Here is a 20,783-nt window from a genome sequence, read left to right on the forward strand (position 1 = left end):
CATTAAAAATTGCATATTTTGGCGTTAATATTGATTCACTTATAGGGTCTTTGCATCACAACTAAACACATTTATTCAAAAACAGTTGTTGGCATGACACGGGTTATGTTCTGCTCATATATGTTATGATGGTATGATACTTAACCCCTAACGGGAAGGATTGTGCCTGATATTCATATGATGAAATCACAATCTTTCAATCAGTTTAAATGAAGTCTGGAGCCGGCATGTCAGTTAACTTTTGGTAATCTACTGTTATTTATGTATTATTGTCATTTTGATTATTTTCTTTGGTTTCATCTTCTATCATCAGACTCGGACTTATCTTGATTTGAATTTTAAATAAGCGTATTGTTATGCGTTTACTTTTCTACATTGGCTAGAGGTATAGGTTGAGGGTTGAGATATAATAAACATGTTTATCCCCGCCGCATTTTTGCGCCTGTCCCAAGTCAGGAGCCTCTGGCATTTGTTAGTCTTACATTATTTTAATTTTAGTTTCTTGTGTACATTATGGAAATTAGTATGGCGTTCATTATCACTTAACTAGTATATATTTGTTTAGGGGCCAGATGAAGGACGCCTCCGGGTGCGGGAATTTCTCGCTACACTGAAGACCTGTTGGTGACCTTCTGTTGTTGTTTTTTTCTATGGTCGGGTTGTTGTCTCTTTGACACATTCCCCATTTCCATTCTGAATTTCATTTAATTCGTAGGAAACTACATATTTTTTGAAAAATAAATTGACCGTCTGAAATATTTTGTCTGATTTTGATGCGTAACAAATGACAAAATCATACACAGAAGACTAAGATCATAATAAATGCATGCACTGATTGAAGAATTGAAATAACAAATTTCTTTTTTTTACCAGTCACTCGTTAAAAATATTTCTGAAAAAAAACCCATTTAATTTACGTGACATAAATAACAAACACACGTAAGAACACACATCAATGAGAAGCGCACAAACCTGAAATAACAATATAAAGCATCAAATGCATCGTTCTTCAATAAACATCTCAATTGAATGTATATTAAAAAAAAGACATTTGCTTAATATGTCTATTCAGACTGACTTACCGACCATCAAATGTCCGCATGTGTGGATCATTATGAGATTTACACTTCTTTCCTTTCGCCTTAGCAGATGCAGAGTTGGAGTTGTACACATTTATCTGAAAATGTTCAAATTCTGTGAATATATGATTACTTATACAAAATTAACACTTTGCATTCTTCTAGAGAAAATTATTGAGAGGAATGTGCTCGTTATTGTCAACCTCCATTATACATTTTTTGTTTAAATCACCTACATTATTCTGCAATAGTTTGTCATAAAAATCGACATAATTCATTAACCATATAAAAAAGATGGTTTATTCCTGCAACAAACAGTCATACTCATTCGGTAATTCATATACTTATGTCAGTTTTTTTACTTTCATTTGTATCATCTTCAGTGATGTAAGACATTCAAACATAGGTAAACGATTGTAATTCATCACTAACATTAATAAAAAGTGCTTATTTAACATGTATTGTACTGAAGTACATTGTATATGACTCAGATAAAAAGACATTATAACTTATTTTGTGTATTTTTCAAAACAAATTTAATTTCATACACATATTATACTTTGTATAGTATGAACACTATGCATTTTAATAACTGTAGATTTTTTTTCCAAATTATACAGGTTTCCACATTTTTTTGTAACGGTTGTATTGTCATATTCTTATGAATCACAAATCGGGTTTGAAATTGTCCCGGGTATAAGAAATCGCTGAATTAATGATACTATACATATACATTTATCCGGTTATAATTTAATGTTATAAATAAAAATTCTTCTGATTGGGCGATGTTTTTTGTTTATGAGCTTAGAGACATTTTTTTGACATGTGACCGTTTCGTCATTAACGTTTATTTTCTGATTTACTCGTCTTAAATTGGAAATTAGAATTGAATTATAAAAAATGGCTGTAACATATTTTCTGTCTATTCGAAATAGCATACAAAATGTGGTGCACACTTTAAAATAACTGGCTACCCGCTAGAAAATCTAGAAGGTTTAGTTGAAGTAAACGAAATTAATGAAGTAGTTTTTTCTTTACAATGATCAGATATTTGTTTACTTCATACAATTTTTGTTGTTATTACTGATTGCATCCAAATTCTCGTTTAAAATATTTTGATCACGCGTTTTTCATAATCAGTGAACGTAGTTATCAAGAGATTAGAAATATATATGAATATTGTAACCTATCTCAGTATCCGTAAAATAATTACTTGTTATATGTCTTGATTTACTTTTCATTTTGTCGGGTTGTTTAAAATAAGTTTTTAAGAATTCTTCTACTGCTTTATAAACTGAATTGTCATTTCATGGCTCTTTATAGGGGACTTTGCGATAGAAATATGCTCATTGTTGAAACCGTACGTTGACTTATAGTTGTGAATCTCTGTGTCATCTATTTTTTTGTGGAGAATTGTCGCAATGGCTTCATACAACATCTTTTGATTATCATATAAACAGAATGTGTTTCGATATGGGAATTCGTTTCGGCATCGTAAAATAGTAAATTTAACGTTAACATTGATAATGAGTGACGTTCGACTGCTGCGTTCACATTGTTGATTATACACAATCAGAAGAGTTGTCAACGCATGTTGTTCATAGGAGCAGAAGTTACTTTCTTAAATAAGGTAAAAAGACAGCTTTAATTTCGATTCATGCAAGAACACAATATGGTTTACCATATTTTTTTCTGTTGGTGTGATTGGTATTTGCTTTACGTTGCATTTACACAAATAGGCTATACTGCAGCGAATATTCTGACATACCCAGTACTTTAATAATTTTTTCAGCGGACATAATAATACAGAATGTGTCTTCAGGTTTAAACTTTATTTATAAGTAACTTCTTTTAAATGACAAGGCAAATGCACCAATTGAAGTACTTGTCGATATCTTGACAAATATGTATACTCACCGTTATGGTAGGGAATTTGTATTCATCCCATATATCATCCACTATAGATGTTTCAAGATTGACAGAAAATGCATTTGGATATCCAACGTTGTATGTCCCTTTTCCTTTGAATGACAATTTAATGGAATGTTCCTTACTCCAATCAAGCTGCTTTATTTGTAAACGACAGTTCACTGCATTTGAAATGATTTTACTAGTACAGTTTGTATGTCCTGCATCTGGTTTTGTTAACATCTGTACTGTAATTTCACAGTTTGTATTTGGTAAGGAGGATCTCCGCATACAACCAAATGGAACTGTTAAATTAAACTTTAATTCCACGTTAGAGTCGGCCTCCAGAGAAAAAGAAGTCTTGCTCACCTTAATTAAAGTATTAAGCAAACGTTGTATATGTGACAATGTACATGTTGAGTGAATCTCATTAAAATCTATCATAAAAATACTGTGAATTCATTATTTTTCGTTGGATATCAATTTTCGTGGATTTTGTGGGTACAGGTGAACCACGAAATAAATGATCAACAAATAAAAAATTTGCAATAAACTTGCATGCAGACTTTGGCAGAACCACGAAATTAAAAGTCTACCAAAGTCCAAGTTTTATTCAATTCACAAAAATTAGTACCCACGAAAATAAATGAATCCACAGAAATTAAAAGGCTATCCTGATAAACTTTAGAAAACATTCACATATTGGTAAGCTGACAAAGTCTTGTTTTCAAATTTTAAAGAAAATGAATGATTTTAGGTTCACATTGACGAGTGAAACAGTGTTTTTAAAGAGAGTGAATAAATGTTAGTATAGGTTGCATTTTGTAAGTTAAGCTGTTTCACGAATATAAAAAAAAAGATGTGGTATGATTGCTAATGAGACAACTATCCAAAGAAGACCAAAATGACGCAGACAATAACAACTAATATACGAAGCATGTTTCAAAAGAAGATTTATAATATTATTAGATATTTTAATTATTAGGGTACTGGTTCCTTGATAAGATCTAGATACTTCATATCATATAGATATAACTTCGGAATGTTACCAGTATAAAAACACACGATAGCTGCAAATATCGAATTATGAATAAGATCCAAAACGAAGGTAGGGATAATACAGAATTTAGTAATTTAGTTTATACTCTAAGAGGTTTGGGGTATTTAAATGTTGAAAATATTTCCTTTGAATTAAATTTTAGTGCATATCAACCTTCTGCCTTGGGATATATTTCTTTACGCAATTTTAAAGTAGAAGTGGCACATCTTTATCAGCAAGTAATCAGGGAGTAATATTAGAAATTTCATTGTTTACATTTACAGAGTGTAACCTAAAACGTACTTTGACAGTTCTACGACAAATGTTATTGAAAAAAATAATGTTGTTACAGATATGACACGAAAAAACGGTAATAATATCAAGATAAAAAGTCAAAACTATTTGGAGAACAAAGAAAATGGTGTGTACTACATGTTTTCGAGACAACAAGAACCTTTATAATATCAAGGTAAACATTCATACGAGGCAATAACAATCTTATTAGCTACCAAATATGAAACGATTGTAACAAAAAATAAAGGTATAGAAGCAATCAGTCCATTTTTAATACTAATTTGCTTACCTTTGATAACTATATCATTTTTATTTGAATAACTGTAATCTACTATAGTTGGTATTATCTAAGTGCTCATATCAACGTTGATTCCTATCATATTTCGTGTTTTTTTTAGCTCAATAAAATTGATTTAGAATAACATCTTACTTTTAATATAAAACCAAAACATACAATACGCCTATCTCACAAAAATATCATAGCAGCTATTGGCAGGATACAGTGTGAGAATTATGTTTTTTTTTTAACTATCCTTGACTTTAGCGTACCCAATACATCTTTTTCATTGAATTATAAATACCCTATATCTAATATACCTTGATACCAGCATAGAATGATTCACTTTTATTTGTATGACCAGATCGTCCATCAATATTATTCTTTGGTCTTACAACACACATAAGCTGAAACAGAAAAATTGAACATGAAATTATAATTTTGTCAAGAATATATAATGCTGTTGTCACTGTTGCACATTTATACATTTAGAAAAATAAAACAAATTTCTCAGACATAACAAAGCATTTTATTGAATACGGGACTGCTATATTTGTTTACAAGAACAGTATTTCCAATTCATTTACCAATTACTGACCTGAATGATTTTTAAATATACGCATATGTTTTCTATGCAATCAAGCAAAAAATAACTTTACAAAAATACTGAACTCCGAGGAAAATTCAAAATGGAAAGTCCCTAATCAAATGACAAAATCAGATAACAACTGTCATATGCCTTTCTTATAGTACGGTGACCATACCCAATATTATTTAGATTTAATCGTCAAACATACTATATGACTATATTATATATAATTGAATTCGGGAAAATGAGTACTATTGAAATATCGATGTTGTCAAAAAGAAATGTGGTAAAAGTTTTGCATAAAATGAGGTCAAAGATCAAATTCTGTTTTTATTTTTTCTAACATACTTTCAAAATTTGAAGAAATATATATTAACAATTTAGATTAAATTCTAGATACAGACATTTTCTTATATCAATAATCAATGAATTATCTCGAAAATGTTAAAACAAAATGAATAAGAAATCGTTTTTTTTCTGGAAATTGGCGTTTTTCAAATACTTGTTTTATTACACAAGATCAATACATATTCTGTTAAAATTACAAGAGTTACCTTGCCGGCTGACATTCAACCTCATCAATAAATGATAAATATTATTTCAACCTGCACCCTACTGTCATGAAGGCATATTTTGCATAAGATCATTAATGAAATTCATTTAAACTAAAAAGCACTCAATACTCCGAAAATAGTTTCAATTCAACATCCAAACCAAAGAGCTCCACACAACAGAATTATATCTTCTGGTTAATTATCAAGGAACATGATTTGAAATTTTCTATATAATTCTGACCCTTTACATGATCAAAGCCCCGGACATGTAAGGTTTTGTAGTGAACAAACACACGACTCTAACACATGCAGATGTTCCTTTCAATGAAGACACAAGATCCTGCAAGAATTCTGCTGAAATATGCCCTTTAAAATACACACGGTGTAATGCCTCATTTTACTCTCGCCCACCGTATTCTTAAGGTGACCGGATAGGGGTTTAGCAATGTGTAATGCTGTCCAAATTGTTAGTTTGAAACGAAGTACGTAAAACATTCTGTTCATCATTTACGCTGCTAATGTTCCACATCCGCAACAACTCGCTTGTATGTGACATATGTTTTATAGTAGCAAATATAGTTATCAAAGGTACCAGGATTATAATTTAATACGCCAGACGCGCGTTTCGTCTATATAAGAGTCATCAGTGACGCTCAGATCAAAACAGTTAAAAAGCCAAACAAATACAAAATTGAAGAGCATTGAGGACCCAAAATTCCAAAAAGTTGTGCCAAATACGAGTTTTTCGAAAATTTCAAATTTTTGTAAACAGAAAATTTATAAAAATGGCCATATAATTGATATTCATGTCAATACCGAAGTGCTGACTACTGGGCGATCACATAGAACAATTACAATTGTATAAGATGTCCGTATGATTGTTCTTCCACTCTTTCCTATTACTCCGTGACAAAGTTTATGGCATTGGATATAGGCCTTCTCTTGAGTGCTGAACAAGCTACGACAGCCATGAACAGTGTTGGTATAAATAACTTTGACAATTTCGGAATTTACAAACGTTCTGACTATGTAAAGCTCACATCAGGTGAAATCTTATGGGATTTGTCAAAGTTTTCCAATCAGGAATACTTCTCCGCTCTATAATCTGATACACTTTGCATGAAGTCTCTGTGCGGCGTTCCCTTCCGGCAGACTTTATAGAGTTGTTCGTGTCGTAGCGGTCAAAAACAAGTGATACTATGTGCGCCGCCATAGAAAATACATTTCTCTTCAGTGATGTAGTAAGCTACAAGGTCGCCGTATGTTTTACCTTTTTTAGCATTATTAATAAATTGAATCAATGTCACACCATCTCTTATGTAGGTTGTGAGTGATGGTATAAAGGACGGTAGGGAAAGTGCACAAGAGATTTAAGATTCGAATTGCTTCACAAAATCCGACTTGCATGATTTTCTCATGGTGCCGTCTTTCTGAAAAGGGGATAATGGAATACCGCGGTGTGCAACAACACATGTTCTATGATATCATCATCTCTACATTTTGCAGAAATAAGTGCACGTCTAATCACAAGTTATGGATTTATGCGACCTGAAAGTATTTCCCCTGATTTATATTTAAGGTTTGTGTTTGACTTTGGTATTGGACTATAAAAACTCATTGAGATCTTAAAAAAATGCACTAGTGATAAAATGTTTAGACAGGTTCAAGCCGTCCTCCACACTGTGCGCAAAGAACCTCGAATATTTCTTGAGGCATGCATTTAAGAAGAGATATTGATAAGACATCGAGGGTGGGATTCCACACAAAAGGGATACGTTATGGATCATTTAGATGGTTCAAAATAGCAATTACATGTTCTCCATCTCCTTTCCTTGCCGTTGGCTTTGTTTCTTCTTGTGAATTCGCATAATTTCCATCCGTTTTCAGCATTACACGACTATTGGATTCTATGAAATGTCTAGTAAGGGTCCATCTAACAAACACAAGACTTTTGATTTTTTATGCCTACAGTGGCACATAATCCCCTTGAGGCTTTTATAACGGTCTTTTCTGTTGCCATGTCATAGTACAATTAAAATGTCCAGGAATTGGTCTAAGCAAAGTAGCCATCTATAAAAGGTGATCAATTGTTCTCAGAAAATTTAAGCATATCGAGTATCCACCTTCGTGCAGTACGGTTGGTTACAAAACTATAATGTTACATTTGAGATGACGATCTCAAGGAAGAGACCAATTTCCCTCTCGTTCTGCTATTACATTTGACAGCTAAATGTCTGCTGCTTCAATGAACATATCCCAGTAGGTAAATGTAAGTAATACATCCCATCCCAATTACGTATATGTATTTATATGAGGCTGTATATGAGCTTCGAATAGCTCCGTCATATGAGCGTTATGAATTTTGTCTGGCTTTAATTGCTGGAAAAGTGCTTCTGAGACAAATGAATTTGATATTATTGATAAAGGTACACATTTATGAAATATCATTTAAATGTTAATTATTTTATATTTTGCGTTAAAAAAAAAAAAATTAAATTGGAACGTACTCTATTAAATGCAAATTATTTGTAGTGTTAAATTTTTACAAAAACTCTTTAATTTACGAATTAATTTTGCTAAACTTTATTTGTAATCGTTAAAAAAACATGAATAAGGTCATGAAGTCGATTTTTCGTTCAAGTAGACTAACCTACTTCAGAGCCTATTTTACGAAAATTGCACCGTACGATTTTTGACAACAAGTCAAAATGTTAAGTTTAACCTTTGAACTACCATTACTGTGATTAATAGCCGTATAGTCCGAATGACAATTAAACTCCTTAAATAAGCGACTTTTCCTTCCTCGGTCACCGTACTATTAATTGGAATTCATTAATTAGAAAAGAAGGTCTTAAGATACGCATGCACTCGAAATAAAAATGACAAAGCCAGGGCAACAAAAGGAAACAAATCAACGATACACAATTGTACACAACAAAGCTACACGAACCCCACCAAAAAACCGGAGGTGATCTCCGATGTTCCGGAAGGGTAAGCAGATCCTTTTACCAAAGTGAAACTCTTCGTGTTGTTCATCTGATACTAATCCGATGATAAGTCTTAGCAAGTAGGCCACATTTGAGGAACACGAGGACGGAGTTGTGGCGAAGAATATTGGGACATTTTCGTTGTCAAAAAAGAAGCAAACCTCTTCTAAGGACACCTTGATAGGAAATGGAAGCCATGAAATATCTTATCAATTTGGAGACATATGTTATTTATGCAGGTGCTGATTACATGTTGCTAAATATCAATCGACAATTTACAAATGTGAAGCAAAAATCATCTATTTTGTCGTTAAACTTAGTGTTGAACCTACCCTTTTTCTTATCGTCATTTTTTATATGTAAGTCAACAAATGAGGTAACGTTATCAATAGCATATTTGATCTCAAATTCGATGGGATATAAGTGTTCAACATAGTTACCAAATTTTGATTAATTTTGTGGAAGGACATTATGAAAAGCGTACACAGACTTTCTACATTGATTTAAATACATATACACACTTTGGACTATTTGACTATAATCACATTGCATTGATATGTAGACAAATACCTCGGGTTAATATATGAGCTTTGTGTTTTATATTTGTTATTATTTAATCGTTGTTCAAAAAACCCGTTATATTCCTTTAAAGGAGATAAAGATAAGAATGTGAAATTTAAAAAAGAAAAATGATGCGAGCATTTCAAAAATGTACATGCATCCGGGTCTTTAAACTAAAACAAAATGAAACCCTAACATGTACATAATCTTGTACCTATATGTTGTAAAACATTTGGTTAATAAAGAATTGAATACGTGAATTCTGCGAATCCAAATATACAAGTTTGATTTATTGTGATTAAAATAATAACACAATGTTGACTGCTGTACCCCTTATTTTGACATTTTCATCTATAATATCTGGGGTTTTTTCACGTGCCATTGTCAATAAAATGGAATGTGATGCAACTATCATATCAGTGAAAGGTTTAGCTAGTTATAAAACCAGGTTTGTTAGTCTTGTATTATTAAATTTTAGTTTCTTGTGAACTATTTGGAAATTAGCATGGCGTTCATTAACACTGAACTAGTATATATTTGTTAAGGGGCCAGCTGAAGAGAGTTTTTTTACATCACAGTAACTGCTATTTTTATACCACTCTTAATCATTTTATTGCGGGAATTTCTTGCCACATGGAAGACCTGTTGGTGACCTTCTGTTGTTGTTTTTTCTATGGTCAAGTTGTTGTCTCTTTGACACATTCCCAATTTTCATTCTCAATTTTATTCAATCCACCAACTTCTACATGAGACAATGCCTGTACCAAGTCAGGAATATGACAGTTGTTGTCTATTCGTTTGATGTAATTGAGTTTTAGTAAGGGTCGGTCAATAAACAAAACTTTACAACAAAAGCGATGACTTCAGCTTGCCAATTGTGACCTTTTCATGTTTATGTATACCAAGAGTAATAAATGGTGAAGTTGAAATCATCACTAGATAAATTGTACGGATGTCATCATGAGTTGGTTGAACGTTATGGAATATCCGTTTCACGGATGATATCGGATAAAAGCAATTGTCGCAACTACAAACGCGTCTCCTTTTCACGAATGTGACCGATTTAAATCTTTTATCGTCCTTGTAATAACATGAGCAATACATCAGGTGCAATTTGTGGGACAGGATCTGCTTTCCCTTCCGGAGCAGCTGCGGAACCCCCCCCCCCCCCCCCCCCCATTTTTGTGGAGGTCGTGTTGCTGTTTACTACTGTTGCTTTGCTTAATTTTGTTTGTTTGTTTTGTTCGTACATCGTTGTCAATATAATGGAATTTGATGTAACTGTCATACAAGTGAAAGGTTTAGAGCTAGCTTTAAAACCAGGTTTAATCTACCATTTTCGAGAAAGACAATGCCTATACTACCTTAGGAATATGACATGTGTTATTCATTCGTTTGAAGGGTTTAAGCTTTTGATGTTGCCTTTGGATTTAGGACTTTTCGTTTTGAATCTTCTTCAGAATTCACTTTTTTTGGTTATTTTACTTTTTACTCTGCATAAACAGAGACGTTTATCACAGTACAAGAACACAAATAAGACTGTATGGTGTGTGTTGAATGCAAATATTTTTTCGGGTTTTAATTATAGGGACATTCAAACCCACTAACACATATTTTTACAACTTTATTGCCGAGAGTGATAATAGTTAGACAAATCAACAACCATTAAATAAATGAGGGATACAAACCTCCGGGTTTTTTTTTATTATTGCATAGGTTAGATATAAAGAAAAAGTCCGAGTCAGCCTTTTATCGCCCTTTTGTAAAAAAATCGAATATCTCAATTAGATTTTATTAACGTATCAATATTTGAAGCTAATTTTGTTCCTTAACTAATGCTTTTCTGACGTGTATTTTCAATTGTAAATTATACATTTCTATAATTTCACATTACTACATCCTACATTTCGAAACGATTATTAAGGATAATCTTTACAAACTTGTTTAAGGTAATGATTGGTGCACCTACCTTTGAATTTTATGAAGAAAGGTATATATTTGACTTCTCTGTATTTCAATAAATAGCAATATTAGAACACATTTATCAATCAAATGAAAAAATGTACTTATTTTATTTACATTTGAGGGGTGAAGAAAAGTGAAGGAGTTACATAGTTTGCAAAATACTGAAAAAAAAACAAAAACTTACAGTTTTATCAAGAGTTGAAATACTTGATGTTAAGTCTTTAAGTCGAAGGCTTGTAAGTTCCGACTTGCTAGCTGTTTTTGTCATGACTGATTCACCGTTAACAACCCATGTAACTTGATAATACGGACTTTGCAAATCTGAGGTTTTTCCAAAATAACACTCGAACTGTAGAACGTCTCTGGTTATACCGTCGGCGGAAACTGGTTCTAAGACATATTTTACTTGAGGTTTTGTTTTGAGAACTTCAGAAGGTGGTGTATCTTGAAACAAATGAAGTTACTTTTCATATCAATCATCATAAATTTATAATACAAAAACAATGCATAAGTATAACCAAAAGTCTATAGTCTCCACATGGTACCGTACTGAATCGTATAAAAAATTGAAATCACAAATATACTGAACTTTCAGGAAAATCAATTCGGAAAGTCCATAATCACATTCCAAAATCAAATAACAAAACTCATCAAAAACGAATGTATAAGGGCCATCCTGTAACTTTATTAATTATGGAATTTTAAGTTCATAATTCCAAAATTGAAGTTGATAAATCCAAGATAAGTCAACAATTAAAAGAAAAGAATGACCCAATTACGCGTCCATAGTACCGATGATGATATAAGATATTCCATTATTTGAATTCTTATGGAAAGTCAGAATAATAATTTTTTGGGGAAAATGTTCCTTTGGAATAAATCACATTTTGTTTAGTGTAATACTTTGAATTTTCCGACTTTTACAGCAATGTTCAAATGATACAATATTATATATATATATACATATATTTATTTATTTTTATAAATAATTCAAATTAAACTAATCATGATTATGACCATTCTTGTTTAAGTAAATAGGAGTTTGAATACAAATAATCCAAACTTCATATACAAGAATTCGCTGGACAAATACTGCGTCCTTTGCATTTCTAAAAGGATGTTGACCACTTTATTTCCTTTGATCGTATATATATGTTTGGGTGCGACCTTCTTCCAAAAAAACATACAAACAAGCGTCATATTACAACCAACAACAATTATGCCAGATATCCAAAATGCGTTTTACCAAATCATGCAAATAGCCACGTTTGTGAGGATGATGACATATAGGATAATCGAGCAATGGCTGTGTTTTAATGTACCGACAACAGATTTGGGATCAAAGTACACCTTTAACCCTTTGAATGAGAACATTGATTTAGAAACACTTGGGTGATCATTATTTTTCCCGATCTGTCAACTACTTCGAAAAACAAAGTTTCTGTAAAAAACAAGAATGTGTCCCAAGTACAAGGATGCCCCACTCGCACTATCATTTTCTATGTTCAGTGGACCGTGAAATTTGACAGATCATATCATAAGAAATAAGAAACATGTGTACTGAGTTTCAAATTCATGTGACTCCAACTTCATCAAACATTACCTTGACCAAAAACTTTAACCTGAAACGGAACGAACGGACGAACGAACGAATGAACGAACAGGCGTACAGACCAGAAAACATAATGCCCCTCCACTATCGTAGGTGGAGCAAAAAAAGAAATTTGAAATTTAAACCGAAATAGAAACAATATCTCAATATAATTCTATGGACTGGTAACTCAACCCTTTAGTACTCTCCTTGTAGCTTTAAATTATTCTAACGCAACGTCTCATTTACTGAAGCAGACAAGTTTGTCCTCCTACCATGAATATGTTAATAACAATGCACCTTGCAGACAAATTGGTTGGACTATTGTTAAGTTTAATTTTATTGCATTTTCTTTTTTCAATATTTTTATCAATAAATGGTTGAATTGAGAGAAAATGAAAATTGCACTCACGCTTTGCGAAGTAAAAAAATACATTTATGACGAATAAAACTATATTCATAAAGTGTTTATATATTATAGCCTGCCATAGTTTGTGTCTTTTATACAGCAATGTTATATTTCAAGAATTCAAATGTAATGTGTGCAATGCGTTGTTCCGAAAGGCAAGCGATACAGGTTTCCGAAGGTCGCAAGTAATATTTTATTCAAGTTAATATGTCTTTTACCATACACAATTGGCAGATTATGCAAAACGGGACACCTTTTGATTTATTTACAAGAAAAATCAAAAATACAATATCTTATTTGTAAATCTATACATATATATTATTATTAATTACTCACCTAAAGTACCTCTGCCTGCAAGAAAAACAGATCTATTATCAGATGATATTTTCCAAGAAAGCAATTTACATAAAAATTAAACAACAATGACACTATTGTAAATCAAATAAAACTATTCCTATGATCCATCAGGAACCTTCATACCAAATTTAAAGTCAGACCTGTATAAGTCTATAACATATTAGAAGCTTCTTTGCCAAATGTGACATAGAATAGGACAAAAATCATTTAAAGTTAGCTCTTCCAGGACGAGTTTATGAACTCGTTTAACAATCACTTTTCTAAGTTGTTGTCACACGTATAATTTAGTAGCGATATAATATATCAAAGCAAAAGTTTTATTTCCGATTTTAAATCATACAATTTGAAACATTAAGGAGAAGTTCTGGAAATAAGATTAAAAGGCATAAACCCAGTCTAGTTTTGCATCAAGCAATACTACAAAGTTGTACACTAACCTTAATTTTTAGTCTTACATAATATTTATTGCGATTTTTCATAAACACATAATCATATAAGTAACACACTCTTTAAATATAATATACTGACAGACATTAAAAACGCATCACTCATTTTGAATACTTCTTTTTAAATATCTCGGTGTAGTGATATTTGGCACATTTCTATCAAAAACAAATGAATAAGCAGAAACATTTGTGTAAATTGACAAATGTGTAAAACTATTTAGCCATTAAATGTGTTCAAAGTTTTAAATTTTCGAAGAACCTATTGTGTTAAAACGGGGATTTTTTACCACACGGAGTCGGATCTCAAAAGGATAATCGGGGTTTGCTAATTTACGGAAAAATAATCTCACTTCGTACCCCGAAAATTTCACCATATAATTATGTGAAAAAATGTCCAGCTTAGAAACGAGCCATCATACATATCCAAGTTAACGAGATTGACTGAGCAACAGCAGAAAAAGTTACCGTTACCGCCTATTGAGAAACTATTAGGCAACTTGACCTATCTGTATTTTTGTGCGAAATCGGTAAATACAGATGTCTAAAAAAGCCAAAATCATGACAAAAAAACTCATACATGGTGGAAACAATAGTGAACCGCTGTTCGAAATTCATAAATCGATTGAGAGAAAAAAAAAACGGGTTACAAACTAAAACAAAGGGAAACACATCAAATATAAGAGAAGAACTACGACACAACAGAAACATAACACTAAAATGTAACACATACAAAAACTAACTATGATAAAGTATTGCCATTTTTCCTACTTGGTACAGGACAGTTTAAGAAAACCATTGTGAGTTGAACCTGGTTTTGTGGCTAGCCAAACTTCATGCTTTATTGCAATGTTAAATATTTCATCAAAATGACAACACTACATGAAATGATTTTAAAACAAATAAATAGGAGAACATATGGGACAGAGAAAAACAAATTACTAGCTATCAAAAAGTACAAGGTTTAAAATTTAAAACGCCAGACGTGCGTTTCGTCTCAGCAAGACCAACCAGTGACTCTTAGGTAAAATATGTTCGAAAGCCAAAACAACTACAAAGTTGAAGAGCTTTGAGGACGAAAAGTTCCGAAAAGTTGTGCCCAATACGGCTAAGGGGGATAAGAACACCTTTAGAATTTCGAATAGTTAATACACTTGCAAACAGTAAATTTATTAAAATTACTATATAATAAATATACATGATTATACCATATCATTATGAGATATACCATGCTAATAGAAGAGTTTGCTGATTACATGTTTTATTAACAGTACAAAAATATACTACCTAAGGTCCAGGATAGGGTTCCACAAGAATATTAACAACTGAATGTATTGAGTCACCATCAATGCAGTTATTTTCTATATCTCGGAAGACAATTTGTGAATAACTGGCCAGTCAGACTCTTATTAACAATGTAAACTCATTCAAACAGTGGCTTGTAAATGAACTAAACTTACCAAAACAATAGGCCTCTGCACATGTTTTAGTTGGCCGCAAGAAGTAAACATTAAAGTTTACACATTTCTTTATTGAAATTAGATATTCTGTATCACATGGATGCGACTTTCCTTTAACTTTACAAGCCTTTCCATGAACAACTCTACTATCTGTAGGCAACGTTCCTGCATTAGAATCACCAAGTCAAATAAGCTATACATATTAGTAGAATGTATTTAACAGTGTCCAGTGTGTAAATCTGAGTGTGTGTTTTCCAAGTATTATAGCGAATAAGAAAAAAACAAATTGGTAACTATAACCAGACAATAAGTTCTTTAGTCTGAGGTCTGAAATTTGTCTCATGTTGAATGTGATATGTTTTTGAAACTTTTGCCTATTATGTTTGTTTGCTTTGCTCACACATCCTTGTCAGAATAATGAAGTTTTGATCGAATGTTTTACAAGTGAGATGTTCAGCTAGATATAAAGCCAGGTGTAATCCACGATAAGAAAACACCTGTACCATGTGAGGAATATGTCAGTAATTATCCATTCATTTGATTGTTTCAGCTTTTCATTTTTCTATTTTATTACAATCTTTCCGTTTAGAAAGTTCGGTATTTTTGTTCATTTTACATATAAACGATACATGTAGTAACTATAATCTGTATATAAGTATAATGTTTCGGTTCTTCTATTCATTTAGTATGTTACTGTGCGTTTATCATGTGCATAAGTATATCACATTCAAACTTCTAATTAAAACATTAGTAGACGTACCGTTGTACCAGATAGAGAACGTAGTACCACAGCTGAACATTGGCGGTGCCGTCGTTGGCATATCTACATCAACAAAATACCAAGCCCCACCAGCGGGTAAATATTTATCACAAATGTCAATTTCACCGTTGTCCACATCTGAGCGGTACGATGTTAATCTTCTTTCCATTTCAGGTAGATGTGTGTATGCTTTGCATGGATCTTCATTACGAGTAACTCCATATACTGTATGAAAAGCGGAATTATTAATCTAAAAGCATAACTGTTATAGGTTGCACTTCTTTAAATATAGACATAGTATTTAAATAATGTACTTACTCACCTTAAACTTTGAGTTTTACTCAGCTATCCAAGGGAATTAATATTGTTTATTGTAATGAGATGAACATAGAGGTCATATTCTATAGCCAGTACGTAAACAAAACAAATTGCAACAAACAAATAACTGCATAGTATTTACGTACATTTGGTACAGCTTATTGTCAAAACGGGCTCAATCTATGCACGAAAAATATGACTTAGATATATATAACAATACGAATAGCCTTTTCTGAAGAAATAATCCAAAATGAAACCAGATCGTCATGTTAATAAAACTTTAACATGCAGACCCTTTGGTAAATATTTTTCTTCTTGCAACACTTGTTTTGACACATCGCTTTCATTTTAGAATTTGTAGTAATAAAGGATCTATAAAGTAGTCAACTAATCGTTTGTCATTCCTCTTACCAACGATAAGTATTTATAAAACTGTTAATTTATGTTTAAGTCACGAATAATAAGTGTATACTTACTCTAGTAAATATAAAAAGAGGATGTGATATGATTTCCAACGAGACAACTATCCGAAAGAGATCAAAACTTCACCGAAATTAACAATTATTGGTCACCGTACGACCTTAAACAGTGAGCAAAGCCCATACCGCATAGTCAGCTATAAAAGGCCGTTCAATATGATACAGAAAATGGAAAACTAGCAAGATGAATAAATCATACATCAATAAAAGATGCGAAAATTAATACAAAGATTAGCTACACACAGCAGATATCTGGTACTGCTATCGAAATTTTTGTTGCAGCTTATCAATTTTGTAACCTTTACTGTTCAAAGTAATCAATTAAATAGAACCACCGAAATAAAGATACAATACAGTGTGACTGTAGAATTTTAATCCTTTGCGATTAGCATTGATTTATATTAACATAAGTTCAAATAAAAATCTAAAACATGAACAAACAAAGCACAGTGATGTCAATACTCACGCAAAATAAAAACAATCGACCTAAGGGCAAGCATTTTTTCCCAACATTGAGATGCAACTATGAAGTTTCGTTTAAAAGGAAAATTTTGCATTTCGCTTATCTATGGTGAAAAATCTCATTGGCTAGATAAAAATAAGTATAAGCAAATGCAAATGGTAAATCAAATATTGAAATAAAACTAGCCAATCCACTATTGACATTGAAGAAATGAAAATTTGTTTTTGAAATGCGTTTTTTTATTGAAAACGTTAAAATCATCATTTCGTTATTATGTTAGACATACGATCATATATGCAGCGTTAATTTATCTGGAATTTTCTAATATCACTGCGAATTTGTTCCTAACGAAAATCGCTTGAGTTGAATGATTGTTATATAACCTGAAATAACTGCCGTTTTTAAATTAAGACATTAGTTTGACACGGGGAACTCTCTACAAAAGTGAAAGGATTTCGTTCCCTTAGCTAGTAGCTATTGTAAAATTTACGTTTGTTTCCAATTTAGCCCTTTTGGCACCGTCTTATAGGTCATATATTTTCCATTTTTTTTAAATGTATAATAACTTGACATCTATTCATTGTTGAATAACTTTTCTAATTAGCAATAACAATGTAGTAAGATCTTTATATATTGTCTTTATCGTTGTTAACTCTAAATTTGGTATAAACAACACCTTTTATTAAGATAAATTATTTTGGATTATATATTGAACTCACATTAATACATTATCCAGAATTCATTCTTTTCTATAAGGCAATTATCATTAGTCAATACAGCCATGCTGCTCATTGTTACGGTGCTGGACAATTTTCTATATTTTGACATTATTTAGGGTTTATATTTAGAGTATAGAGTATTTGATTTGTCCTCCCAAAGAATGCACCGTGTAGTATCAAAATAATTTTACTGAGCTAAAAAAGGGTATCAATTCAATGAATATATAAAAAAGAAGACGTGGTATTATTGCCAATGAGACAAATATCCACAAAAGACCAAAATGACACAAACATTAACAACTATAGGTAACCGTACTGCCTTCAACAATGAGCAAAGCCCATACCGCATAGTCAGCTACAAATGGCCCCGATAAGACAATGTAAAACAATTGAAACGAGAAAACTAACGGCCTTATTTATGTAAAAAATGAACGAAAAACAAATATGAAACACATAAACAAACGACAACCACTGAATTACAGGCTCCTGACTTTGGACAGGTACATACATAAATAATGTGGCGGGGTTAAACATGTAAGCGGGATCCCAACCCTCCCCTAACCTGGGACAGTGGTATAACAGTAACATAAGAACGAACTATAAAAATCAGTTGAAAAAGGATTAATTCATCAGATAGACAAAAAATACAAGTGGACGTGGCCGGGTACTTATACATCATGACACAAAAATACACAATGAACAGATCTGAGCCACTAACAGCTAATTAAAAAATCATGCATCTAAGACTAAAATCATACATTTCAGAAAAAAATGTGATTTTTTTGCTTTAAAACGTGCAAAACTTACATTTCTTACCAATCTTTGTAGATTGTTGTAGATTTTGCGCGTATAGGCGAATTAACAAGACATAATTTGATTGCAAATGAGACAACTATAAACCAGACACTAAATGATATAAAAGATAAAAACTATACAGCCTACTTCTATGAGCTTAACCCGTACCACAGAGTCAGCTATAGAAGTTCACATAACGACAAATGTAAACCACTCACACATGAAAACTAATGGCCTGATATATGTTCAAAACAATTAAAAAAACCAAAATTGATATTCAGCAAACAACGTCAACCACTGAATTGCACGGTTCTGACTTTAGACAGGCAAATCCCAACAAAAACGTACAGATCTGAGAGTACTCACAGTTACTTACAGCTAGTTCAAACCAATTAGCACATAGAAAATTAGTTTTTCACTTGAATCTAACATATAAATAAATAAACATTTATTAGATTTATTTGAAAGTCAGAGAAAAGCATGACCTGATGCAATGCAAAGATGTAGGTTTCTACAGATTATAGAGCCATGAATGTGCTTATGTATTTAAAAATGATTTTTAATTTGATATTCAGTTTGATTTTTATTAAATGAAACCCAAAACCAAGATTTAAAACAATTACAAAACTATTCAAGGATCTAATTAATTAATTTTTTTAGAAAAAATATATAAGAAAAAAAGAAAAGTTTATCCTGTTTGCAAAACCATGTTTCTCAGGTAAAGCCAAATTTTAAAACCAATGTATGTGTATCTATGAGAGCCTTTAGTAAAGGTTTCACGTAATATTTGGTAACAAAATTGCTGCCATAACCGATAAGATATCAATATTGTTTATTAAAATCACAACATACACGGACATATTAAACAATTTGCGATATATAAACACTGTAAGGGTCCAAAAACAAAGAGCAACATTAACAATTGGAACGATAAATCGTTTTTATTGTCGTATAATGATTGTGAAGAATTTATATCGTTAAACTGATATACAATGTATTCTAAGAAAGGACCGGTTTTTTTCTTTGTCTGTTGCATCGTCGTTTTGGTTTTTTGTTGCACTTCAGTGTTTCTGTAGTTTCGTTGTTTTCCTCTTATAATTGTTGTGTTTACCTCATTTTTAGTTTGAAATTAGGATTTGTTTTCTCTCAATTGATTTAAGACTTTCAAAAAGCGGCATACTACTGTTGTCTTTATTCACCGTATGTTTTTGGTTTATTGGAAGTTCGGTCTTTGGGGTAAATTTTGGCGGTATATTAGAAAATTAACGGCTGCAATCATCTGATCACACATCCAGTATATCAAGCATAGCTACCTTTCTCACTGGAATTAAAGACTTTGAATGAGTTGCAGCAAAATATCTGTGCAATTAGATTAATAAAAATGAACATCAAATGAAATAGAAAAACTTTCATTAGAACAGATTTATTTGGGTATTCGAGAGAAATCAATTTCAACAACACTATTTCACCTAAAGTTAGCAAGCAAGACTGGCGAAGTTCGTGTCCTCATATACTTTCTTCTTTTTTTAATAAAGTCTTGGTAATCTCTGATAGCATTTCACATTGTAAATTTAATATGGTCATTTCAAACGTTGTTGGTCATATTAATTTTGATCAGTTGACACATCTCCATGCAATGCAAGTTTAACTTCTTTAATTTTATGTGATAGAATAATGAAAAACAAATAACGATTTTTGGTTAACTTTTGAAACGAAAGAAGATTAAGTTACCACCA

The 20,783-nt window shown here is 31.8% G+C and overlaps 1 protein-coding gene across 1 annotated transcript in view; it reads right to left on the reverse strand.

Moving 5' to 3' along the window:
* LOC134684558 (von Willebrand factor D and EGF domain-containing protein-like) overlaps positions 1-16,442 on the reverse strand; it is a 31,148-nt gene extending 14,706 nt beyond the window's left edge. The window contains exons 1-7 of the mRNA XM_063543852.1: positions 16,274-16,442; positions 15,514-15,678; positions 13,590-13,604; positions 11,438-11,697; positions 4,918-5,004; positions 2,997-3,356; positions 1,083-1,177 (exon numbers count right to left, since the gene is read on the reverse strand). Coding sequence (XP_063399922.1) covers positions 1,083-1,177; positions 2,997-3,356; positions 4,918-5,004; positions 11,438-11,697; positions 13,590-13,604; positions 15,514-15,678; positions 16,274-16,442 — 1,151 coding nt within the window. The remainder of the gene's footprint in view (positions 1-1,082; positions 1,178-2,996; positions 3,357-4,917; positions 5,005-11,437; positions 11,698-13,589; positions 13,605-15,513; positions 15,679-16,273) is intronic.
* Between the last annotated feature and the right edge of the window lie 4,341 nt (positions 16,443-20,783).

The sequence above is a fragment of the Mytilus trossulus genome, chromosome 9 (genome assembly GCF_036588685.1).
Source record: "Mytilus trossulus isolate FHL-02 chromosome 9, PNRI_Mtr1.1.1.hap1, whole genome shotgun sequence".
Lineage (NCBI taxonomy): Eukaryota > Metazoa > Mollusca > Bivalvia > Mytilida > Mytilidae > Mytilus > Mytilus trossulus.